At 43.3% G+C, this 19,380-nt stretch overlaps 4 protein-coding genes across 7 annotated transcripts; 2 read left to right on the forward strand and 2 right to left on the reverse strand.

Moving 5' to 3' along the window:
- The first annotated feature begins 105 nt into the window (after positions 1 to 105).
- On the forward strand, positions 106 to 14,260 carry LOC124207247 (plasma membrane ascorbate-dependent reductase CYBRD1-like). Of its 2 annotated transcripts, XM_046604623.1 has the most exons (5): positions 106 to 505; positions 1,290 to 1,365; positions 12,191 to 12,540; positions 13,172 to 13,535; positions 13,616 to 14,260. In XM_046604623.1, exons 3-5 carry the CDS (start codon positions 12,333 to 12,335, stop codon positions 13,779 to 13,781), a joined length of 738 nt encoding a protein of 245 aa, XP_046460579.1. In that variant the 5' UTR covers positions 106 to 505; positions 1,290 to 1,365; positions 12,191 to 12,332; the 3' UTR covers positions 13,782 to 14,260. The 2 variants fall into 2 exon arrangements, with proteins under 2 accessions (XP_046460579.1, XP_046460578.1); XM_046604622.1 differs by lacking the exons at positions 106 to 505; positions 1,290 to 1,365 and adding an exon at positions 11,668 to 11,907.
- Positions 1,232 to 7,821, reverse strand: LOC124207246 (achaete-scute homolog 1-like). Its single transcript, XM_046604621.1, has 3 exons — positions 7,252 to 7,821; positions 5,541 to 5,922; positions 1,232 to 2,474 (listed from the first exon to the last, which is right to left on the reverse strand). The coding sequence occupies exons 1-2, from the start codon at positions 7,803 to 7,805 to the stop codon at positions 5,565 to 5,567; spliced, it is 912 nt and encodes a 303-aa protein (XP_046460577.1). The 5' UTR covers positions 7,806 to 7,821; the 3' UTR covers positions 1,232 to 2,474; positions 5,541 to 5,564.
- Positions 13,849 to 17,049, reverse strand: LOC124207237 (probable cationic amino acid transporter). Of its 2 annotated transcripts, XM_046604607.1 has the most exons (6): positions 16,479 to 17,049; positions 16,121 to 16,404; positions 15,933 to 16,061; positions 15,669 to 15,853; positions 14,642 to 15,591; positions 13,849 to 14,578 (listed from the first exon to the last, which is right to left on the reverse strand). In XM_046604607.1, the coding sequence occupies exons 1-6, from the start codon at positions 16,720 to 16,722 to the stop codon at positions 14,343 to 14,345; spliced, it is 2,028 nt and encodes a 675-aa protein (XP_046460563.1). In that variant the 5' UTR covers positions 16,723 to 17,049; the 3' UTR covers positions 13,849 to 14,342. The 2 variants fall into 2 exon arrangements, with proteins under 2 accessions (XP_046460563.1, XP_046460562.1); XM_046604606.1 differs by having other exon boundaries at positions 13,849 to 15,591.
- A 255-nt stretch (positions 17,050 to 17,304) lies between these two features.
- Positions 17,305 to 19,304, forward strand: LOC124207240. Of its 2 annotated transcripts, none has more exons than XM_046604612.1 (5): positions 17,305 to 17,657; positions 17,717 to 17,845; positions 17,917 to 18,063; positions 18,133 to 18,213; positions 18,286 to 19,304. In XM_046604612.1, exons 1-5 carry the CDS (start codon positions 17,480 to 17,482, stop codon positions 19,185 to 19,187), a joined length of 1,437 nt encoding a protein of 478 aa, XP_046460568.1. In that variant the 5' UTR covers positions 17,305 to 17,479; the 3' UTR covers positions 19,188 to 19,304. The 2 variants fall into 2 exon arrangements, with proteins under 2 accessions (XP_046460568.1, XP_046460567.1); XM_046604611.1 differs by having other exon boundaries at positions 17,306 to 17,657; positions 18,121 to 18,213.
- The last annotated feature ends 76 nt before the right edge of the window (positions 19,305 to 19,380 follow it).

Genomic DNA, 19,380 nt, shown 5'->3' on the forward strand with positions numbered 1-19,380 from the left:
AGAAAAGAGGAGAGACGATTCCGGACGGTCGGATATGTTATAATATGCGCCTGCGCGGACTTGCATATGTACCTAGGTTGTGCCAAACACGAAAATGCTGGCGGCAGGTCGTTATTATTGTAATGACGAGAAAACAAACGGAAACGAATGGCTGGGTTACCGTATAGGTCGTATTTTCTATACTGATGTAACGAGAAATACCAGAAATCGTTTTTTTATTCATTGAATTGCAATATAATTATTATTATCAATAATTTTGAATTAATTTAATTACACGCCGTGTTAGACATTCTTTTATTTCCGTTTGGTGGTGAACGTGAGAAATGCAAATTGCAACATATTCAAATTTCAAAAACAATATCAAATGAGTTGCTGTTTAGACCTCACCTTCAGTTCGATCGTTTTTCCCACTACAATAAAACGTGCAACGTCAACAACAATTCAACACACTTGTTGTTACATTTGTCCTGCCGGCCTCTTCATAAACATTCATACAGCCAGTGAGGTAATAAAATGAACTTGAAAGTTTATTGATTCCCTATAGTGCTGCCATTTTCTTTCATATTCCTTGAAGCACGTTTTCTTTCCACCCTGGTGAGCTAGTACTCTCAGTGGTTGGGCTTTTCAACATTATTACAGTGTAGGAAGGAAAACCTGCATGGAAGTTGTTGCAATTTAGCAACATTTAGCTGCACCACGTAAAAAAAATAAGCAATGTGCTAAATTTGGCTGGCTGCTTTTTGACTAGTGTTGTTACACAGCGGTGATGTAGCACTCTTCTTTGGCAAGCGTTTGTTTTGTTTGCCTCCTCTTTTCTTAGTTATGGGTTCCCCGTTGTTATATTTCCTGGCAATCTGAATGGCTCTGAAAAATATGGCCATTTTTAGACCTGGTAGATTGCTTCAGGACATGTCAGGTTGCTAGCTTTTGTAGGGCCTCCTTTCCTGGCAACACAGCCATCGTAAATCTTTTGGCATTGTGTACAATTGCCCACAACGCTTTGAAACCATTATGCCAGCCACACAAAAAAGGAATTGAATTCTTGACGTAGAACCCATATTTCCCCCCTTGCCTTAAACTGTTTATTATATACATAAGCTTTCTAACGTGGGCATTCACAGCTTTTTGGCAACCACCTGAAGTTATTGGTTTTTCTCGACAACCCCAACCACCTACTCACAGTAGCTCACATCCTGTGATAATAATTTCAGCCAACACGAGACTTGTCCAGTCTGATTGTGACACCAGGTGTAATCCAATCTGTTTTTTGTTTTTTCTTTTTTGTCCAGGTGCTGGAAAATTATCAGCTGCCATCTTCAATCTATCTGGGAGATCATCAGCTGCCATCTTCATTGGATCTTCAACGTAAGTCAGTTTACAACTCCAAACCCTCAGATTCTAAACACCCGTATTTGTTGTCGTTGGTTGTCGGTGTCGTTATTATCACGTTTGTTCGTGTCTTAAGAGTGGGAACGTGATGTCGAAACGAGCCGCGTGACGCTCGCTGTTTATGCATGGGTGTAATAAAGCCCCATTCCCAGCAACTCTCTTTTGTGCATTAGGCGTCCTTATCTCCCTCCTGTGGCCAACACACGGCCTCCTCACCACATTGCGATCCTCGTCTCCCACTTTGACAGATTTCCCCTGGTGAACGTTGAAAAAAGTTGTCTTTTCATTGACAACTTTGTGTGTGTGTGTGTGGCCCATGATGGTCACATTGTTCATCAAATGAAGGTTTCACAATGGAGCTGGATTATCTTGAAAGGCCCTCCACCTAGTTCAATTGTTTTCTCGGCGTTATTCTTTTAAATTCACATACAATCGCCCTGTTTAGTCGAAATGCGTTCATTTGTTAGCCAGTTTAGTTTTTTATTTAAATTTTTTAGTGAGACTGTAGGAAACGGCGGCGTTTTTATTCCCCCCAAGAGCTTTGAAATTTGTTTGTCGGAGTGGAAAAAAACTCCCCGAGAGCGATCGATATTTTTTACTCTGGCAGAACGAAAGAATCATTCCAGTCTGTTGTGTACATGAGTTGTGTGTCTCTCTCTCTTCTTTTGCCTCCCGAGCTCTTTGGCGTGCGTGTTTGAACACGTCCCCCTATTCTCTTGGTGCTTGCAGCGGAACCGACCCCACGTACGCTATAATAACAGCACACAATTGACTTGAATAAATAATATCGCATTATACACTTGGTTCAGCTGATTTCCTGATGGCGAAACGGATTCTCTCGCGCCAATGCTTAAGCTACTTCCGGCCATTCATTTTGCAAAGATTCATTAGAATTTAGACACGTTAAACAGCTGAAATAGAAAACAAACAAAATGAAACAGTAATATGGATGACACGTTGCGCGCGTGGAAGACTTGTGATATGTTGCGCATAAATCCGTTGTGCGGATAGTGGCCAACGATTTCTATTGACGAACCGTGGAAGACGTTTTGGGGGGGATGTACTGGGTGCTCTGCAGTTCCTTCCTGCGAAAATCAAATTAAAACGTAAAGAAAGTTGTTTAAAAAATGAATAAAAGTGAAACATTTCTTCAAAGATTCCGCGTCATTCCCAAGCAGTTTAGACAGGCATGTTTTTTTTTTTTAATTTGAGAATCGCATAGATTCCGGATGAGTTTCACTTGCTCAAATGAGAACTACCCTCTATACATACTTAATAATCCTCTAAAAGTTTGCACTGCCTTCTTTGTGAATGTTTTTATTTAAAAATTTGCGAATCTTTTTGAAATCGTCTACTACTATATAATGGAGGGAATGCCGAAAGCTCTTTTGCCTTGTTTCATTTCCTTCCACCCTGCTCCGGCGTCTTCCAGTCTCCTTTGTTTCATTGATGGCTTTTGCACTTTGATTTCGTATTGAAAGTGGTGGGGAAAGAGCGATCTTTCTTTTATTATTTTATTCATTTTTTTTATTCTTCCTTCCCCTTCCGATTCTTCCTTCCCCTTCCGAAGAATCCGGACGGAAGAAAAGAAAACCGCCCGAGCCTTTTGTGTGGAAAAAGACAAAATCTTTTTTTAAAGTTCTGGAGCTCGGGGGGGGGGGGGGGGAACTGGCGAAAGTTGATCAATAAAACAAAAAAAGATGAGCTAGACACTCTTTTCACAGCCCTCCCTCCAAAAAAAGGGAGAAGCTTTTGGCTTTCAAACTTGCCGCCATTCACTCTAAAACTGGAGGAAGAAATAAAATTTTGAAAAATTCAAATGGAATCGAAAGTGAGTGGGGGGAATGAGTGAAGAAGTTTCAATTTGGCCTTTTTTTTTAAAATTCCACTAAAGTTTATTCTACCCAGCAACGTTTAAAAATTGGTTTTAGTTGGTTTTATCTATTATCCGATTTCATTTGATTAATTTTCTTGTCAGAGGCCAGACTGAGACCGTAATGATGGAATTCACAGAAAATGATGAAAGCATCATTTCAGGCATCTCAGAGTTTTCTTGTTCAACATCATCCATGTGAACTTCCAAGTCACTTGGTGGTTCTGATTGGTGAAGCAACTTAAATACTCAGAACTACGTACGTGCAGGCTTTTACCAAGAATTTATTTCTCGAATATTTCATCTAGTTAAAAAAAATACAAGATAGAACTGAATAATTAACCGAATAATTATCTAGTTTATTATCTTGTGTATGGCCCCCCAAAAAAAAATCAAAACTGATTTTTTTTAAATTTCGTTTTGGTTTGATTTCCTGTTTTGTTTTTCCAACTAAATTTTGCAACGTCAAATCTGACTAGTAATTGGACATTTGGTTGTGGAATTTTCTTGTCGTTTTGTATCAGCCGAGGGAATCAACTCGAATATTGAAACATAGCAACACATTCGATGTTGTGTTGTTGTTGTTGTCCCTACCAAGAATTCCTGATGAAGACGAGAAGCTTAACTTGTTCGCTCCAAGGGAGGCGGAAGCGAAATTACGAATTACGAATTCAAATTGAAAATGAAAAAGAGTCGAAGCAATGTCGCCATTCAATAATACATTTCTATTATTCTTTTTTTAAATTATTGAGTGCGGGAGAAAAGGAACTTGATTTTTCAAATTGTTTCGCCGAATTGAACCTAAATTACAAATGTCATCCGGGAACAATGAATTCAAGGGAAATGGAGAGCAAGTCTCGCTCCGGTTGATTGAATTATTATTTTTTTATTTTAAATTTTAAATTCGGTAGCGTCGTAAGCCACCGCCGCACCTCAGGGTCCTCAGCACATCCACCGTTTCTTTTATGCAGTTCAAATTGGGTTGTAAATTCTAATTGGAAAGGGGGGGGGATCCCTGTGCCAGTCGGGAGAGATTTGAATTTCCCGCATAGTTATCGGTTGTTCTTGCAAATGAGTTGGATAATGAAATACCCAGGGAATTTCACCAACTTTTCGGTTATTTCCAGTGACAAACACACTCCTGTTAAATGCTGGAATCCTCTGGAACTTTATTTTGGAAACAAATTTATTGATAAACGGATCCAGTTGCGCTTCGAATCGATAGTCAGCAGTGGGTAAAGGGCGAAAGAAACAAACGAAACTTTGGGTATCATACAGAAAAAGTTCTGAAAAATTACTCTGGGGTCTAGCTGCTGCTGCTGCTCCCCTCCTTCGTTATGATCTAATTGGGAGTGACTTTTGTTGGAAACGGGAGAAGAACTTATTCCCACCGCCGCCACCAACTTGTATTTTTGTCATTGCGCTTGGTTCGAACCGAATTTTCTATTTTCCGCCATGGAGGGAATATGTTATACCACAGTCTCTGAAATTCAACTTGGCTATAGGTACAATCTTCTCTGGGAATATGTGTAGACTCGGCAAATGGGTTTACCCCCTACCAGGCCATTAGCGTTTGTGCCGGTGCTGCTTCACGTCTGGCCTATTTAGAAAGCCCCCCCTGATGCCAATGTTTGCCATGGAGACTGGTGAGCTATTAAAAGGCAACTTGAGAGGGCAAAGAAGTCGTCGTCGTAGAGATAGAGACGCATCACGCTGAGAGCCGAAATTCCTAGTCTAAAAGGCTAATATTGACCTTATGAACGACGGGGTGTGGCTGTGCTCGACAGCAGATGAGCGTGTGATCTCCTTGCCACTTTACTTAATGAAACCGAGTGAGCAGGAAGAAGAAAAAAACAGAATTCTTGAACGTTTTTCTCTTTTCTTTTATCCTCCACTGGATAACAAATTGAACTTTCTCTCGCGAATCGCCATTTGTCCTAGACGCCCAGACAGCCCGACGGCGTTCGGATCCGGTGAACCTTTTGTAGACACGGAATCTTCCTAGCTGGATCGATCGTTGTTCTTCCCCCCATTTTTTTCTTATTATTTTTTTCCGCCGACAGGTGATGAACGATGTCTTTAATCTTTCTCAGTGTTTGGCCAACTCATCCTCCTTTTTGTGTCAATATTTAATTCGCTGATTGGGGGCGCTTGACAACCCAAAGGCAAACTCTATTTTCCTCTGCCATTGGTTTGGGTTTTTTCCGAGAAGCGGATGGAGAATTCAAAATTTCGTACTTTTGGCGCCATAAATGGATTTGGGTAGGATATGTCGTACCGTACTGGATGGAAGGAGACGACATCACCAGGATGTCGTTTCTCTGTAGCTGTTATCCGCACCGGAAGTGGCCGGAAGTTGGCTGGATGACGCAGCTCCGGTGGGTCCGGCCGACGGAGCTTTGGATTCATTGCGGATGACTTGGTCCATGAAGGAAATGTAAGTGATGGCCAGTCGGAGGGTCTCGATTCTCGACAGCCGCTTCTCGTAGGCGAAGGTTGGCACTTTGCGTCTCAACTTGTCAAACGCTTCGTTCAAGTTGAACATGCGACGTCGCTCGCGAATGTTGGCCGCTCGCCGTTGCGCCACCGTCGCCACCCGTTTCCTTTTCTTGGCCGACGAAGACGTCGATGACGACCGGCAATTCCTCATCGAATTGTTTCTGTTTTTCGTTCAAATAGCAAAAAAGGATCGATTGAATTAGACCCGGTGGGAAAAACAACAAACAACAAACGCGGGCGTGTGATCCTATTAGCTCAAAGTGCTAGTGGCTAAATCCTCTTTTTGTTTTCCCTTTTTTGTTGTTGCGCAATTAAAAGCTGTTGCCTGACGCTATTTAGCACTAAGATCGAAAAGCCTAGAGCTCCCAGAGACTAGACTTTTCTTTTTACTATTTGTGATAAGACGTCGGGATTACTGGAATTGCTTCCCGTATAGACGACACACTTGATAGAACTTTGGTCTGCGGCCACTAGCTGCGCCACTATTGTGTGTATTTCTGCAATCGATTGAGTTATGTAATATTAATAATACTCAACTATGTTTTGGGCTCTGCCAATATTTTTCGATTTTCCCGGGGTCCAGTTTTGGCTGGTTGTTTCCGTTCAACCGGATCGCACTCGACATTTAGACGCGAAAAATCTTAAGCGGATCAAGAGCTTATTGCGCTTCCGACTGCTCCTCTTTCGAGCTACTACGTCATTGATTTTCCCTTTTTTTTTCTTTAAAAGAAATGATAAACTGGGCCTTTAACAATTGGACGGGAATTATTCAAAAAGCAGATTCTTTTTCCCCTGTGTCAATTAGTCGGAATCGTACTAAGGACTAGAGTCAGCGCTCAATCAATTAGTTTACTTCTCCTTTCAGATTCGCCCTTTTTTTTATTTTTGTCATCAGTTGTGGAAGCTATCCAGCCGGATATCAATCACAATCAACATCCATTGGGATTGGCCTAAATCAAAGATTGTTGCTCAATCTTCTTTTACTCCCCCCGGCCGACGTTAGACTAGAATAGGAAAAGTCACAATGAACGTTTAGTTTGTATCCCTTGTGTCTATTCTCATTCTTGAGATTGACTGATACGGATCCTGTTTTATTTTTTTATCCTCCCCCAGCATTTTGTGATGACGATTCTTCTTTCCAGATTGATGATGAAGTCCTCCTTCCCCCCTCTAAAAGTCTGTTGTAAAGTTGCCAAGTCTTTTAGAATGGCCGACAAGATAAGAAGAAACAACAAAAATTAAATGAAAACAACACATTTCCATTTTTCCCATTTGTCTTTTCATGGCCTTTCTGATAGTCTTGACATTATTTTTGGCAAGCTCAAAAGAAAACGTCGGAGAGATGTAATCAAATCATCTGCTGGGGGACTAAAGAGAGATTGCTTAGACTCGGCTATAATAGCATTTGTCTGGATTTTGATATCATTAGACGTCGGCTGGAAGTTATTCAATGATTTTGATTGATGTAATGTGATTGAAATTTGTTTTACCTGGCCGGTGTCGCTTTACTTTTGGGAGGAATCGATTGCTGCGTCATTGGCGCAATCAGTTGATTCTGTTCCGGTTGGTGGGCGGAATCGGTTGTAGTGGACGCCGGATGAAGATTCGAGTGCGGATGTTGATGTTGGTGGTGGTGGTAGGTGGTGAGGGCGGCGGCGGCTGCGGCGGCCGCCGCCACGGCCGCCACCGCCGACGAGTGGATGGAACACGAGTCGAGATGCTGCGGATGGTGGTGATCCTGCTGGCCGACGAAGGAAGAATCCGGTGCGGATGAAACGGTGGGCGAGCGTAAGCTGCCCGCCACCAGATGATGGTGATGGTGATGATAGCCGTAGTCGTGATGGTGGTGGTGATGCTGGATCAGAGACCCGTTTGAATTTCCGTTGCTGCTTCCGTAAGACATGCCGGAATTCCTAGTACTAGTCTGAGGAGCGATGCCGAGCTGCTCTGCTGCAGGATATCCGGAAGAGTGTTTGCTTAGTTGAATCGACTCTACTGCTGCTGCTGAGGCTGGATCATTAGTTGCAGCACTGGAACAGATCATGGCCAAACTTGATATCCGCTTCGTCTCTTGACTTCCGCCTGGATTTATATAGCTGGCGGATCCGGCCCCCCCATATCCCCATACGGAAATGTGCTGGATCTCGGAGAAATGTATTTTTCTTTTTGTTACAATTGCTGTTGGTTGGTTGGGGCTGGCACATTCGGGGGTTGTTTGAAACGTTTTGGACAAATCACAGAGCCGCCAGCAGTTTCCACCGGAATAATAAGGGTGGGGGGGCCTATATTATTGCTAGCTGATGTCTTTGGCGACTGGCCTATCCGCGTCCGGACACCTGCGACACCCGACACATTTTCCATCATCTTTTTCTTTCCTCGTAGCTGCTGATGTTTTGATATTCCATATGTGTTGGATGCAGCCAGCCTCCCTTCGTCTTTATTAAAAAAAATAAAAAAAGGCCCAGAAACTCGTTTCCATGTGCTGTACTGGCACCGGGTGTTTGGAACGAAATTTCGCGCTTGGCCGGATAGTACGATGGTGGCGCAACAGCAGCACGCGCCGGCACTTGATTAGTAACACAAACTATAAGTCTAACCTTTTTCACTTGTCTCTATATCCCCACCACCCGCCCACCCACCACCCTCTTTTTGATATTAAAAGGGAGTGGCCGGACTATTATTCTTGTTTGTCATATTAATATCGAGACGCAGCTAGCCGGAGGAGGCCGGCCCTATACGCTCTAATATTGTTTGATCCGCATTATATCTTCACGCCTTACATCACATCACAATGGAATATTATCCATCCTCCCTTTTCCAGGCCGTCACGAATGACACGCATCACACCGCCCATCGCTTACCTCCCCCCTCCACCACCCTATTGATTGTCATTCAGCCACTTAATTGATTTGATCCCCCCTTTATACCTTTTATATTTAAATATCGCATCGTATTGTACGTGATATTTGATTTGCCTTTCAACGCCCAACAATAACAGTGATGGATCGATTAGACAAGGCCATTGATCCGCACACGATGAAACTGTCCGGATTTCTATTTGTCATCTTTTTTGGGGGTTGAAAACTAATCAAGTATCTTTTTTCTGTTGTTGTTGATCAACTCTCGAGGAATGTTCCGGTTATCAAGTTGCGCCGTAATTTTTTTTTTGCGGCTGGAATATTAATGGATGGATGGGTTGCTTCTTTCCGTGTTATTCGGATGCGTCTTTTTGTTACGTCAAAAAAGGGAGAGTGGGGTGGGGGGGGGGGGGGTTATTGTGCGATCCATTTGGATTCGGCGTCATGGATGAAACGTGAAATCAATAGCATCGTGATGCACCGACATATTACAGAAAAGAAAAGGGGTAAAAACCATTGCAAATCTAATGATACCAATATCTTAGTTTTATTCGGTTTTCATTCGATTTGTTTAGTTTTTTTTTTAACCCAATCATTTGTGTTGAATATATGGTTCTTTAAGACCAATTCAATAAAAAAAAATTTTGAGTCCATTTTTTACTCATTTTAGCAATTTGGCAAATGCAAATCTGGCCCAGATTACTGCAATGTAGCGAACGACACATTTTTTTCTTTAAGTTTTAGAGAGATAAATCTTAAATTTAAAAAAAGCCTACAAGGAAAATACTTTGTGCACTTTCACAACGGACATTTTATGAATTTTACGCAGGTTTCTTGGTCGTAATTTTGTAAACCTGAGCGTGAATTATTTTTTATTGTTCAAAGCTGACAGAGGCAGGCGTGTAGACGCAACTTTTTCCTTGTTAGAGTTGAGGTTGACGTCATCTTGACTGAATTAGACGAAAACCTGAACCAAATTGATTAAAGCATCAGTTGAGACATCTGTTATCCGTATTGAACTTAAAGACACTTGAATACTTCAGCTAGTTTAATTTGTTTTTGTTTGTTTTTGTTTTTTAAATCAAATTTGGAAAGGTTACACGTGTCGTCTTTCCGTAATGAATTCAACAGCCGAGTTCATTATAGTTTTCCATTATTCCCCGTTACCATCCCGCTGAACGCCCCCTCTCCGCATGCCACCTCGTTTCAATCAACCCCCCTTCAGTCCTTCACGTCCGCTACTTAAAAAACCTTCGCGTTGCCATGACAACCAAAAAATGGCTGTCGCTCCAGACACCCGCTGCTTTTCAGTTTTTAAATTTGATTGCCAATTTAGAGATTTTTCCAGACGTGAATTTGTGTGTGCATACATCTTCTCGTGTCGGTGGTTCGTGTTGTTTTTCATTCTCGTTTCAAGTGATGATGACAAGTATCGATTGATTAGCCGCTCTCCTCTCACAGTTCTTCCCTTGCACATCACCGGGCAAAAAAGAAATCCCAAAGTCGTTGAAACTTCAATCGATTATTTTGATTTTCTTTTTTGATTTGATTTGATTTGTCAAGAACTTGGTCGCAGTCGTTAGACGAAAATTGCCAAATAAGGACGAGCTGTGCAGAGCTTATTGGATTTTCTTCTTCTTCTTTTGGGGTCGAGACAGTCCGGACTCTAAAACTCCACCCCGCACAAGTTTCATAATAATACCCCGTACACACAGGATATAGGAGAGAACTGTCGTTCACAGTTGATTCGTGATTCATCTTTTTCTTTTTTTGTAAGTTGCTGAATTGATTTGAGCCCCCACGACAGAATGAAATGAAATTGCCTAACCCAAATCCAAACTTTTGAGTTATAGCATATAGCGGCTGTTTTATTGGTACACGTATGGGTGAACGCGTTGATTAGAATGGATGGCCTCATGGCCCTTACTTTTTTTTCTGGGTTACCCAATCATAATGGTAGTACGTCTTTTTAAAAACAGAAACAAAAAAGGAGCAGTCGTGATATGTTTTCGCCATTAGTTATCGCGGTGGTAGGACTAATCCTTATTTTTGTTTTCATCTCTCCCATTTGCTCGTCTACTTGGTCTAGATCCCATCCCCCACTCGTACCGTATTACCAATTGTGTCGCTAAGCTGTCACCGTAAAAAGAGGGGCAGTGGGGAGGAGGGGGGGGGGGGGTTTAGTGTGGGTGGCCGAAATGCGCTCCAGATCGATCCATCGATCCCGCCCGCACACAATAGTCTCTCTCCCCCTTTCATTTCCTTTTTTTATTATTATTTTGCATGGACTTGTTGTCGTCTAGTTCCACCCAAACCGATCGTTATTAGATAGTTTAGACGTACAAACAATCGAGATATGCAAATGTGCATTGGAAAGAAGAGATGAACCAGTGACAGGATTTTCCAACTTTGTGTGTCCGCCTGTGGCTGATGGCTGGCCGTCTTTGAGAGATTCACCCCACTCGACGGTTGGTTTCTGCCCGCATCGCTCTACAAGTGGGCGGTCCGAGGGGATGTACTCGAAACACATCCATCCACATCATCCACCGAGAGAGAGAAAGGGGAAGGAGTTTGGAGTTATTCCGATCCTGAAATTGTTTTCCTCCTTTTTTTGATATTATTAACGATGGAAATTTCACGCATGGCAATTTGACCTGCAGCTGCCGGAATGGCACGCATCCAAACTCTCTTGAAGGAAGAAGTTCTGGTACGCTGTGTTCTTCCATCATCATCATTCCATTCCGCCCGATGGAATAATTGAATAGTTGACGTGTTAAGTCATTGTCGTCTATCTCCATCCGTTTGTTCTTTGTACATTTGATTATTCCGGCTCTCTCTCCCGTTTAAACCGGAGGATTCAAATGAAAAGTGAGAAAAAAAAACTGGACCTGTGGCGCCTCTATTGGCCGGACGACCCAACTTTTCTGATAAGGCCAGTGAGGTTTGGTCTTACCCAACTTTCACGGCACACACACACACACACGGCCACAGCTGATAGATAGCGAGAAAGAGAGAGTATTGAGCGGGGGATCTGCTGTTGGTTATGTGAAAGAAGAAGAAGGAGAAGAAAGGGCGGAGTTGGGCTCGGCACAGTGTGTGTGTGTGTGCGTAAAGAATAGGTTGATTCAACGTTTTTTAGTACAGGCCCTTTGCTCCTGCTCGCCCGAGTTGCTCGGACGATTCTCTCCCATTCGATCCACGTCAGTTCCGCCGAAAGTATCTTTCGGATTTTTTTTACTCCCAACAACTCAACTGATAATAACATCCAACAACAACCACCGAGTCTGGGTATGTTTGGTGTGTGTGTGTGTGTCTGGTTGATTGTTGGCGTTTAGCCTTAGCTACTACCTGTGTGTGTGTGTATAGCATTACTTGTTGATGGAAGCCGATTGGCAGCCAATGGCTACGCAAAGAGATTCGGGATTTATCGCACAGGGTTGGAGGGGTTTGATCAACAGTTGCCACAGTCACCCGCCCACTTGTGTGTGTGTGTGTGTTGGTGTCCATTTGATAGCGAAAAAGCTGTTCTATATTTGGCTAATTCCTTTTTTTCTATTTGGTATACATTTAGGTTTGAAAACGATCCAGCAAGCGGGAAAAAAGCTGTTGCCCGGATTGTGTTGTTGTTGTTGTTGTCTGCCGCTCTAATAAATTCCGGATCGACTCTGGACTAGATTGGCTAAGCCTCGCAATTCGGGGAAGAAGAGACAAATATGAATCGATTAGCCAACGAGTCTGAGATGAAATGGATGCCGTTGCTCTACGGGGTGACGGCCGGCCTGTCGAGTTTGGTCGTCGTCCTCATGCTCGTCTGGACATTTCACTTCCGCGGCGGATTCGCCTGGCAGGATTTCCCATCCATCCAATTCAATTGGCATCCAGTCCTCATGGTCGTCTCTTTCATCGTCCTATACGGTCACGGTATTATTGTTATGATTATGATTACTCATTTTGGATCGCTCTATCTTTCAATTCACTTGTATCTTACTACTAGACACTAGACAGTCCCACATTGATCTCGTCTAATCTAATTACGGAGTCTGCCAAGGCCCGCTAATTTAATTGATTCAAAGTTACACATTGGGCTGTTGCTGCTCGACGTCTCCCCCAGGAAATTTCAGCGACACGCACACAAACTGTTTTCATTAATTTCAACAAAGTTTTTCGCTCGGGGGGGTTACTTCGGGATTGATGGGCAGACGGGGCCGGGCCGGGGGGAGAAGAGACTGGAAAACGAAAACTTTGTCGTCGGCAAAAACTTTGTCGAGTTGAGTTGCCATAGACACCGTCAATCTGTTTAGATTTGTTTTTTGAAGTCGATGAATTTCCAGCAGCTCCACGGGATCAGATGTTTTGCCCTTTCCAAATATTTTTCTTTTTGAAGTAGAAGAGATGAAAGAAAAATTGCTATTCTTTTGAAACAATATCAAGAGATTCGTGGAACGTGGTACTATTTATTCGCCGTCCCAAAATGGATGCCATATTTGATAATGTTGAAAGGATAGTAATAAAACGGAATTGCTTTTTACTTTATTTTGAAATTTTGATTTAGGCATTTTGGTGTACCGTTTGTTGCGTAACGAGCCGAAGAAGAAGCTGAAATGGCTTCACGCCGTCATGATGATGACGGCCCTTTTGCTGGCCTCCATCGGACTCAAGGCCGTCTTCGACTCGCACAATCTGGCCGAGCCGCCCATCGACAATTTGTACACGCTGCACAGCTGGATCGGTCTGTCGGCCGTCATCTGCTTCGCGCTCCAGTGGCTCTTTGGCTTCGTCTCGTTCCTCTTCCCCGGCGTCCGTCACTCGCTCCGCGCCTCCTACATGCCACTGCACGTCTACGGTGGACTGATGATCTTCGGACTGGCCACGGCCGCCGCCCTCATGGGTCTCTTGGAGAAGGCCATTTTCTCCAGGTAAAATGATTATTCGCCCACTTTTCTTGATCTGTATCGAGGCTGCCATTCAATTTGGGACGAAATTCCACATTCAAAAGGGTTTCGTACGCTCCTTTGACGGCCGAGGGGATCCTCATCAACTGCACCGGAGTGGCCGTGGCTTCGCTGTCGCTCCTCATCGTCTACATCGCCACACGGTGGCAGTACAAGCGGCAACCGCTGCCCGAGGACGAACTTCTCCTGGCCGATCAATTGGCCGAATGATGAAACTTCATTCAAATTTCTTTCAGGCGACACATATTTAAAAACAAAAACAAAAAAACAAGTAGGGAAAAGTCAAACCACAAAAGAAAGAAACACACACTTATTCTATTTCTATAGAGGCCGACGTGATTGATTAATTATGTGACAGAGGGTTGTGTTTGTTTTTAAAGGTGCTTAAGAGAAAATTTGGATCATTTTTTTCGCCCAGTGAAATTCCCAAATTAATTTGCTTTCATTCCTTCATCGATTCCAATTTTAGTCAAGGGGAAATTCCTTTTCTTTGTTTTGATATTAATCAAGGGTTTGTCGATCTCCTCCAAATGTTACACAACTGTTTTGATTTTATTTTTCTAAGTGTTTTGATTTCTATTGAATTCAAAATTGGCGCTAGCACGGTTGCCGATTTTTTACGAGAGAGTTACTTCGGTGTGTAATTTCCATTTCCAAATATTTCAAATACATTCTACATGTTGCAGCAATTCGACCATGTCCGTCGTCGTTGAATCGGTTAAATAACTAAATAATTATTCCATTTGTAATAATCCATTTCCGTTTGATATATTAAATTTTGTAGTAGGGTTGGGGGTAGACTGCGATGCTGGACGACGTGACGTTGAGGTTCATCACCGCTTCAGGTAGAATGCGTAACTTGTGTGCTGGGTTCCTGCTGCGAGCGATTGGCATGTCGCCCGTTTTGACATTGCCACCAATTCCGCCACCCTGGCTGAAATTTGAATCTTGCAATTTGAAATTGAGACGACTGTGGCCATAACCGTAGCCGAAATAGACGGCCATTCCTGAACGAGAGAGCGGGAGTGCATTCACAACTGAATTTAGACAATGATTTTGTATGTTTGTACCTGTTAGGAGCCAGAGTGATGAAACAATCCAGGACAGGGCCGGTAATTGGAATAGCATGATGCAGTGAAACAGCGTCGATCCGACCGGAATCCACGGAACACACGGCACTTTGAGCGTCGGATTGCTGCTCGTCAACCTCTGCGGATGCGTCCAAATGACAAACAGGATGACATTGTAGACGACGAACGAGCACATGGTGATGGACATGGAGAACCAGTTGGGGTCGCTGATGATCCAGCGCATGGCCAGCGACGTGACGAGGATGACGATCGAGACGGCCAGCAGCAGGCACGACACCCTGGACGAAACTCGACTTGCATCCACTTCCGGCGACTCTTGGTTGTTGACCACCTCCGACCCGTTCCAGTGCATCACCGTCGACACGTACATTTGCGTCTTGTAGTCGTCGACGGCCGCGTCAATGTCCGTCTCGTCCGACTCTGAATCTTCCGCTCGAATTTGCTGGGACGGCTGAGACGACGGCTGCCCGTCGGCCAGCACGTCGTAGCCGCCGTTCTGGCGACCCTTCCGGCCTCCTCCGCCGCCAGCCCTCGTCTTGTTGGTTGGCTGGGACAGTTGACGCGTGGAAGAATAGCTGCAGTATCGTCTGAAGGTGACGGCCACGCCCAGGATGGAATCCAAGCCAAGGTGGACGAACGCCAGGATGAAGATCAAATTCAGAGTTGACACTGTCAAGTGCAAGCCGACGGAAATGAAGCCGTGCACAATCAAAACCAATTTCGGGTCGGCCGCCAGCCGCTTCCAAATGAGTCCGTCGGCCGACATTTTATTGATTTGACGTTTGGAATCTTGAATCGCCTCCACCAGCGACAGGGAGCCGACCAGGATGCAGCAGCACGAGAAAATGGCAGCAGACCAATGAGGACCCGAGGCCAGGCTCATCCAAATTTCCAGCAACGGCGATCCGCTTTTGATGTGGCCGAAAACGCTGTGCATGGCGTAGATGTCAATTATGACGTCGTCTAGCTCTGGAGTGTATAAATATATATGTCCAGTGAAACTTACCTGGGCGGTAAGAAGCAATGGAAGATGGACATGATGACAAAGAGGAACAGGGTGGAGCAGTATTGAATTCCGAGAAAAGCCGACATGAGCGACGACTTGGTGAGTATGTGAGTCTCCTTGTTTTCCGGCTTGAATGTCATGCTCAACAATGCGGCAGCCATTAGGAATTCCTCTTTGGAAGACACCTGGGCAATTCGACAAACTTGTGTTAATCACAATGACAAACTCCAAGACTACTGTTCTAGTTGACTATATTCAACTTGCATCGATGGATGGCGGATGGTGATGTTGGACTTCACTTTCCGGCAGAGTGAAACTTCCGATTTGTGACATGAATAGGAAAATGGCCATCACGGTGAACAGTTTGATTGCCACGGCAAAGGGCGTGGTCATCTGTAAGTAATTCATTCATTATTTCAAAAATTTCATTTTCGTTTCATTTTAAGATTCACCTTCAGACCGAGCAGGACAAACAGGGAGACCATCAATTGGGCTATGATACCAAACGAATCCTCGTTGACGAATTGGAAATCGTACTGGATCAACGTCCGGCCGAATACCAGGACCAGAACCGATCCGACTCCGCGGGCCACCAGAGCCGCCACAGCTCCGCGACTCAGCAACTGGATCCATCCGTAAAGGTGAGCGGCGAATTCGCCCATCATTTGGTAGGTGCAAATGTACGGGCATGCCGACGTGTTGCGTCGGCAGGTGAGAAACTCGTACCTGCACAACTCTGAATCAAACAACGTTGGCGTTTTTAATTGAATTTCTACTTGTCTTTAGAGTGACGTAATAATCAAACTGCACCTGAGAGAAGGGAAGCGATGGAAGCGACGAAAACGGCTGCCAGGAGCGTCGACGGAGCGAGTAGAGCTGAATAGGAGAAGACGATGAAATATCCGACGACCAGCGGCGGATTAGCCGTCTGCAGCACGGCGTTCAAAAGCGTCCGCGAGTGGGACGAAACGGAAGAGGATGTCGCCCGGTGCAAGCCGTTGACGTCCAGCGGTCTCTTTCGAAGCAAACGAGAAAGTTTCACTTTGAAAATCATCTCTCTAGTTTTCGTTTGGGTCTAATTATTTGGCCAGGGCTCTGCTGCCGAGCGTTTCTGGGTGAACACTGGGTGGTTGTGCTTTTCCATTAAGGTGGAGGGGCGCAGAAACGAAAGTATTGTAACAGGATTTCGTTGAATTTATTTACGTCAGAGACGGAAGCCGTACGACGAGTTTAATATCCGTCGTTCTTTGGACTTGAACCGTACTATACACCGTTGTAGCCCCCCCCTACTGTGTAATAATAAATAATAAGTCTGCCAACTGGAGGTAAGCGAGGTAACTTTATACCCCTCTCCAGAAGGGACGTCTTGGGTTCTTAATTTAATTTTATTTTTTAAACTTAAATAGCGTCAATATGTGTCATACTCATAGGTGGGAGAATTCAGCAAAGTTTCAGCAAGTGTTATTTTGTCCATTCGATAAAGTCTGTTGTAGGTGTGTTCAAAGTTTTCTCAAGTTGACTATTCTATAGGTTATAGGCATAGTCTGAACACGGTAAACTCTATAATTTAATTTAAAAAAAAAAAAAAAACTAAGTTTGTTGAGTGTCGAGGTTGCCATCAGAGCAATAGGGCTCTTTCACATCTGTTTTATTTAGCCGATTTATCTGGCAACGCAGCATGGCGCCAGTCTTTTTTAGCGCAATAATGTAATGTCGAATATTTTTTGCTTCTGCATCCCAACAGCAAGGCTCTACTGTTTTGACAAAAGTGTTTCTTCTGTGTTAAAATTTTGTTTCTATTATTAACTGAAATGAGAATTTGTCATGTTGCTAAGTGTGGACGTAAGACCAGTGATGGTGTCAAATTGTATTCTTTGCCACAAAACAGTGTTCGTCGTCAGCTTTGGCTTGACAAGATTAAACGTAGGGAAGCTAATCGTAATACCAAAATCAATAATATCAGTATATGCTCAAAGCATTTCTATGGAGGTATATTTCTATCAAGCTAATAGTAAATTGCTAATACATACTCTGTTGTGCTATATTAGGGAAACCTGCAAAAGCTATCTACCCGAGGCATCCAGATTTTGTGCCATCATTGTTGTTAGGAGATGAGCCACCAGAATTAATAGACTCTCCTCTTCTCTCTGTAATTCAGGATCATTCTTTGCCGATTGGTAATATTCAAACTTCCCAAATTTACAATTGTCTGTCTGTCAATGTTAAGCATTTTATTTTGAACTATTAGATGAGCTTGATCAACACAACATTCCAAGTAATTGCAAAGAGAGTTTACACACAACCATAGAATGTGAACTTCCCAGCGATGATGACCCATCTGAGACTACATTACATCTAGATTCATTATTATGCCATGAAAGTCTTTCACAGAGTGGTAAAGTGATTACAATTTTTTTTCTTGCTTATTGCTTGCCTAATGCCTCATCTGTAGATGATTGTAAAGATATAGACTGGGTTCCTTCGCCGATGATATATGATGTCGTTCCAGAATATTTTGTGGAATGTATTCTAAACGATTCAGAAGGTATTTCTTGTCTTATTCATCTTTTTAATTATCAAATAAACTTAAATTTTTCATTTTTGTAACTTCTCACAGATCCACTTTCGTTACCTGATGGAAGTGATTTGCCCAATCCAACTACAAGTGTTCCAGAATCAAGCATCAATTTTTCTAGCCCAAGCCACACTTTTCTTCTTACAGTTGATCGGCCTTTAACTCACCACATCGTCGTTCAGGATAAAATTTCTATACCCAATAAACCCACACCAGTTTGGCTAAATTTGAATTGCTCTCTGAGCAATATGGTCACACCTACGGTGCCAAATGATCGAATGGAGGTTAGTTCTTCTGCGTCTTGCAAGTTATTAGACCACAGCTACGTACTGGTACCTCCAAGATTACCTACTTCTCCAGGCGAGAGCGCTGCTGCGTCATCTACATCGCACAATTCCCAATCAGCTACATCTCAGGAACCACAAGAAAATGCTGCCCCATATGAATCTGATCACAATTACGTTCTTCGTTCTTCTTCGACCCCTACTGTGAATGAGGAGGAAAGTCTTCATTTGGATATGGCAGGTTACCACAACTTCATTGAAGGTGTCGCTACTCCTACAGCTGAATGGACTTGGTCTTTCAACGAACGAAACAACAATCTAGTGTGTTCTTGTCATTTTTTTTCCCATGACGGAGTGATGACTATCAAATCTGTGAAGATTATCACCATGAACAAAGTTGCGTTGTATCTGAATGCAAAACCAATTACGCCTCAGGATATCCAATTAGAGTTTCGAAGTAAAGCTGAATTAGCCAAAATTCTTGAAGATTTCCATCACCGAAAAATATGTCAAGGAATCGTGGATGATTCGCTAGCAGATGTCGAAGTGACGGATAAATGTGCTCGTAACAAGGAAGGCAATTTGTGGCGCTCAAAAATGCGCATGGAAATAGCTGGTTCCAATTTATGTTCATCATGCCGCCGTTTTATAGATTATTAGAAGATAACCAAGAAATAACCAGACAACCAAGAAATTGAAAAATTCGAAAGAAGATTACAAATTGAAGCTGCGTTCCACCGAGCGAACGCTGAAATGAGCAATGTCTAGCAAGTTGAGGTAAATTATTATTGGAATACTTCCTTGAATAATCCTTAAACATTTATCTTTGAATTTCTGGCTCTTTCAGGTACCA

The sequence above is a fragment of the Daphnia pulex genome, chromosome 11, assembly GCF_021134715.1.
Source record: "Daphnia pulex isolate KAP4 chromosome 11, ASM2113471v1".
Classification (NCBI taxonomy): Eukaryota; Metazoa; Arthropoda; class Branchiopoda; order Diplostraca; family Daphniidae; genus Daphnia; species Daphnia pulex.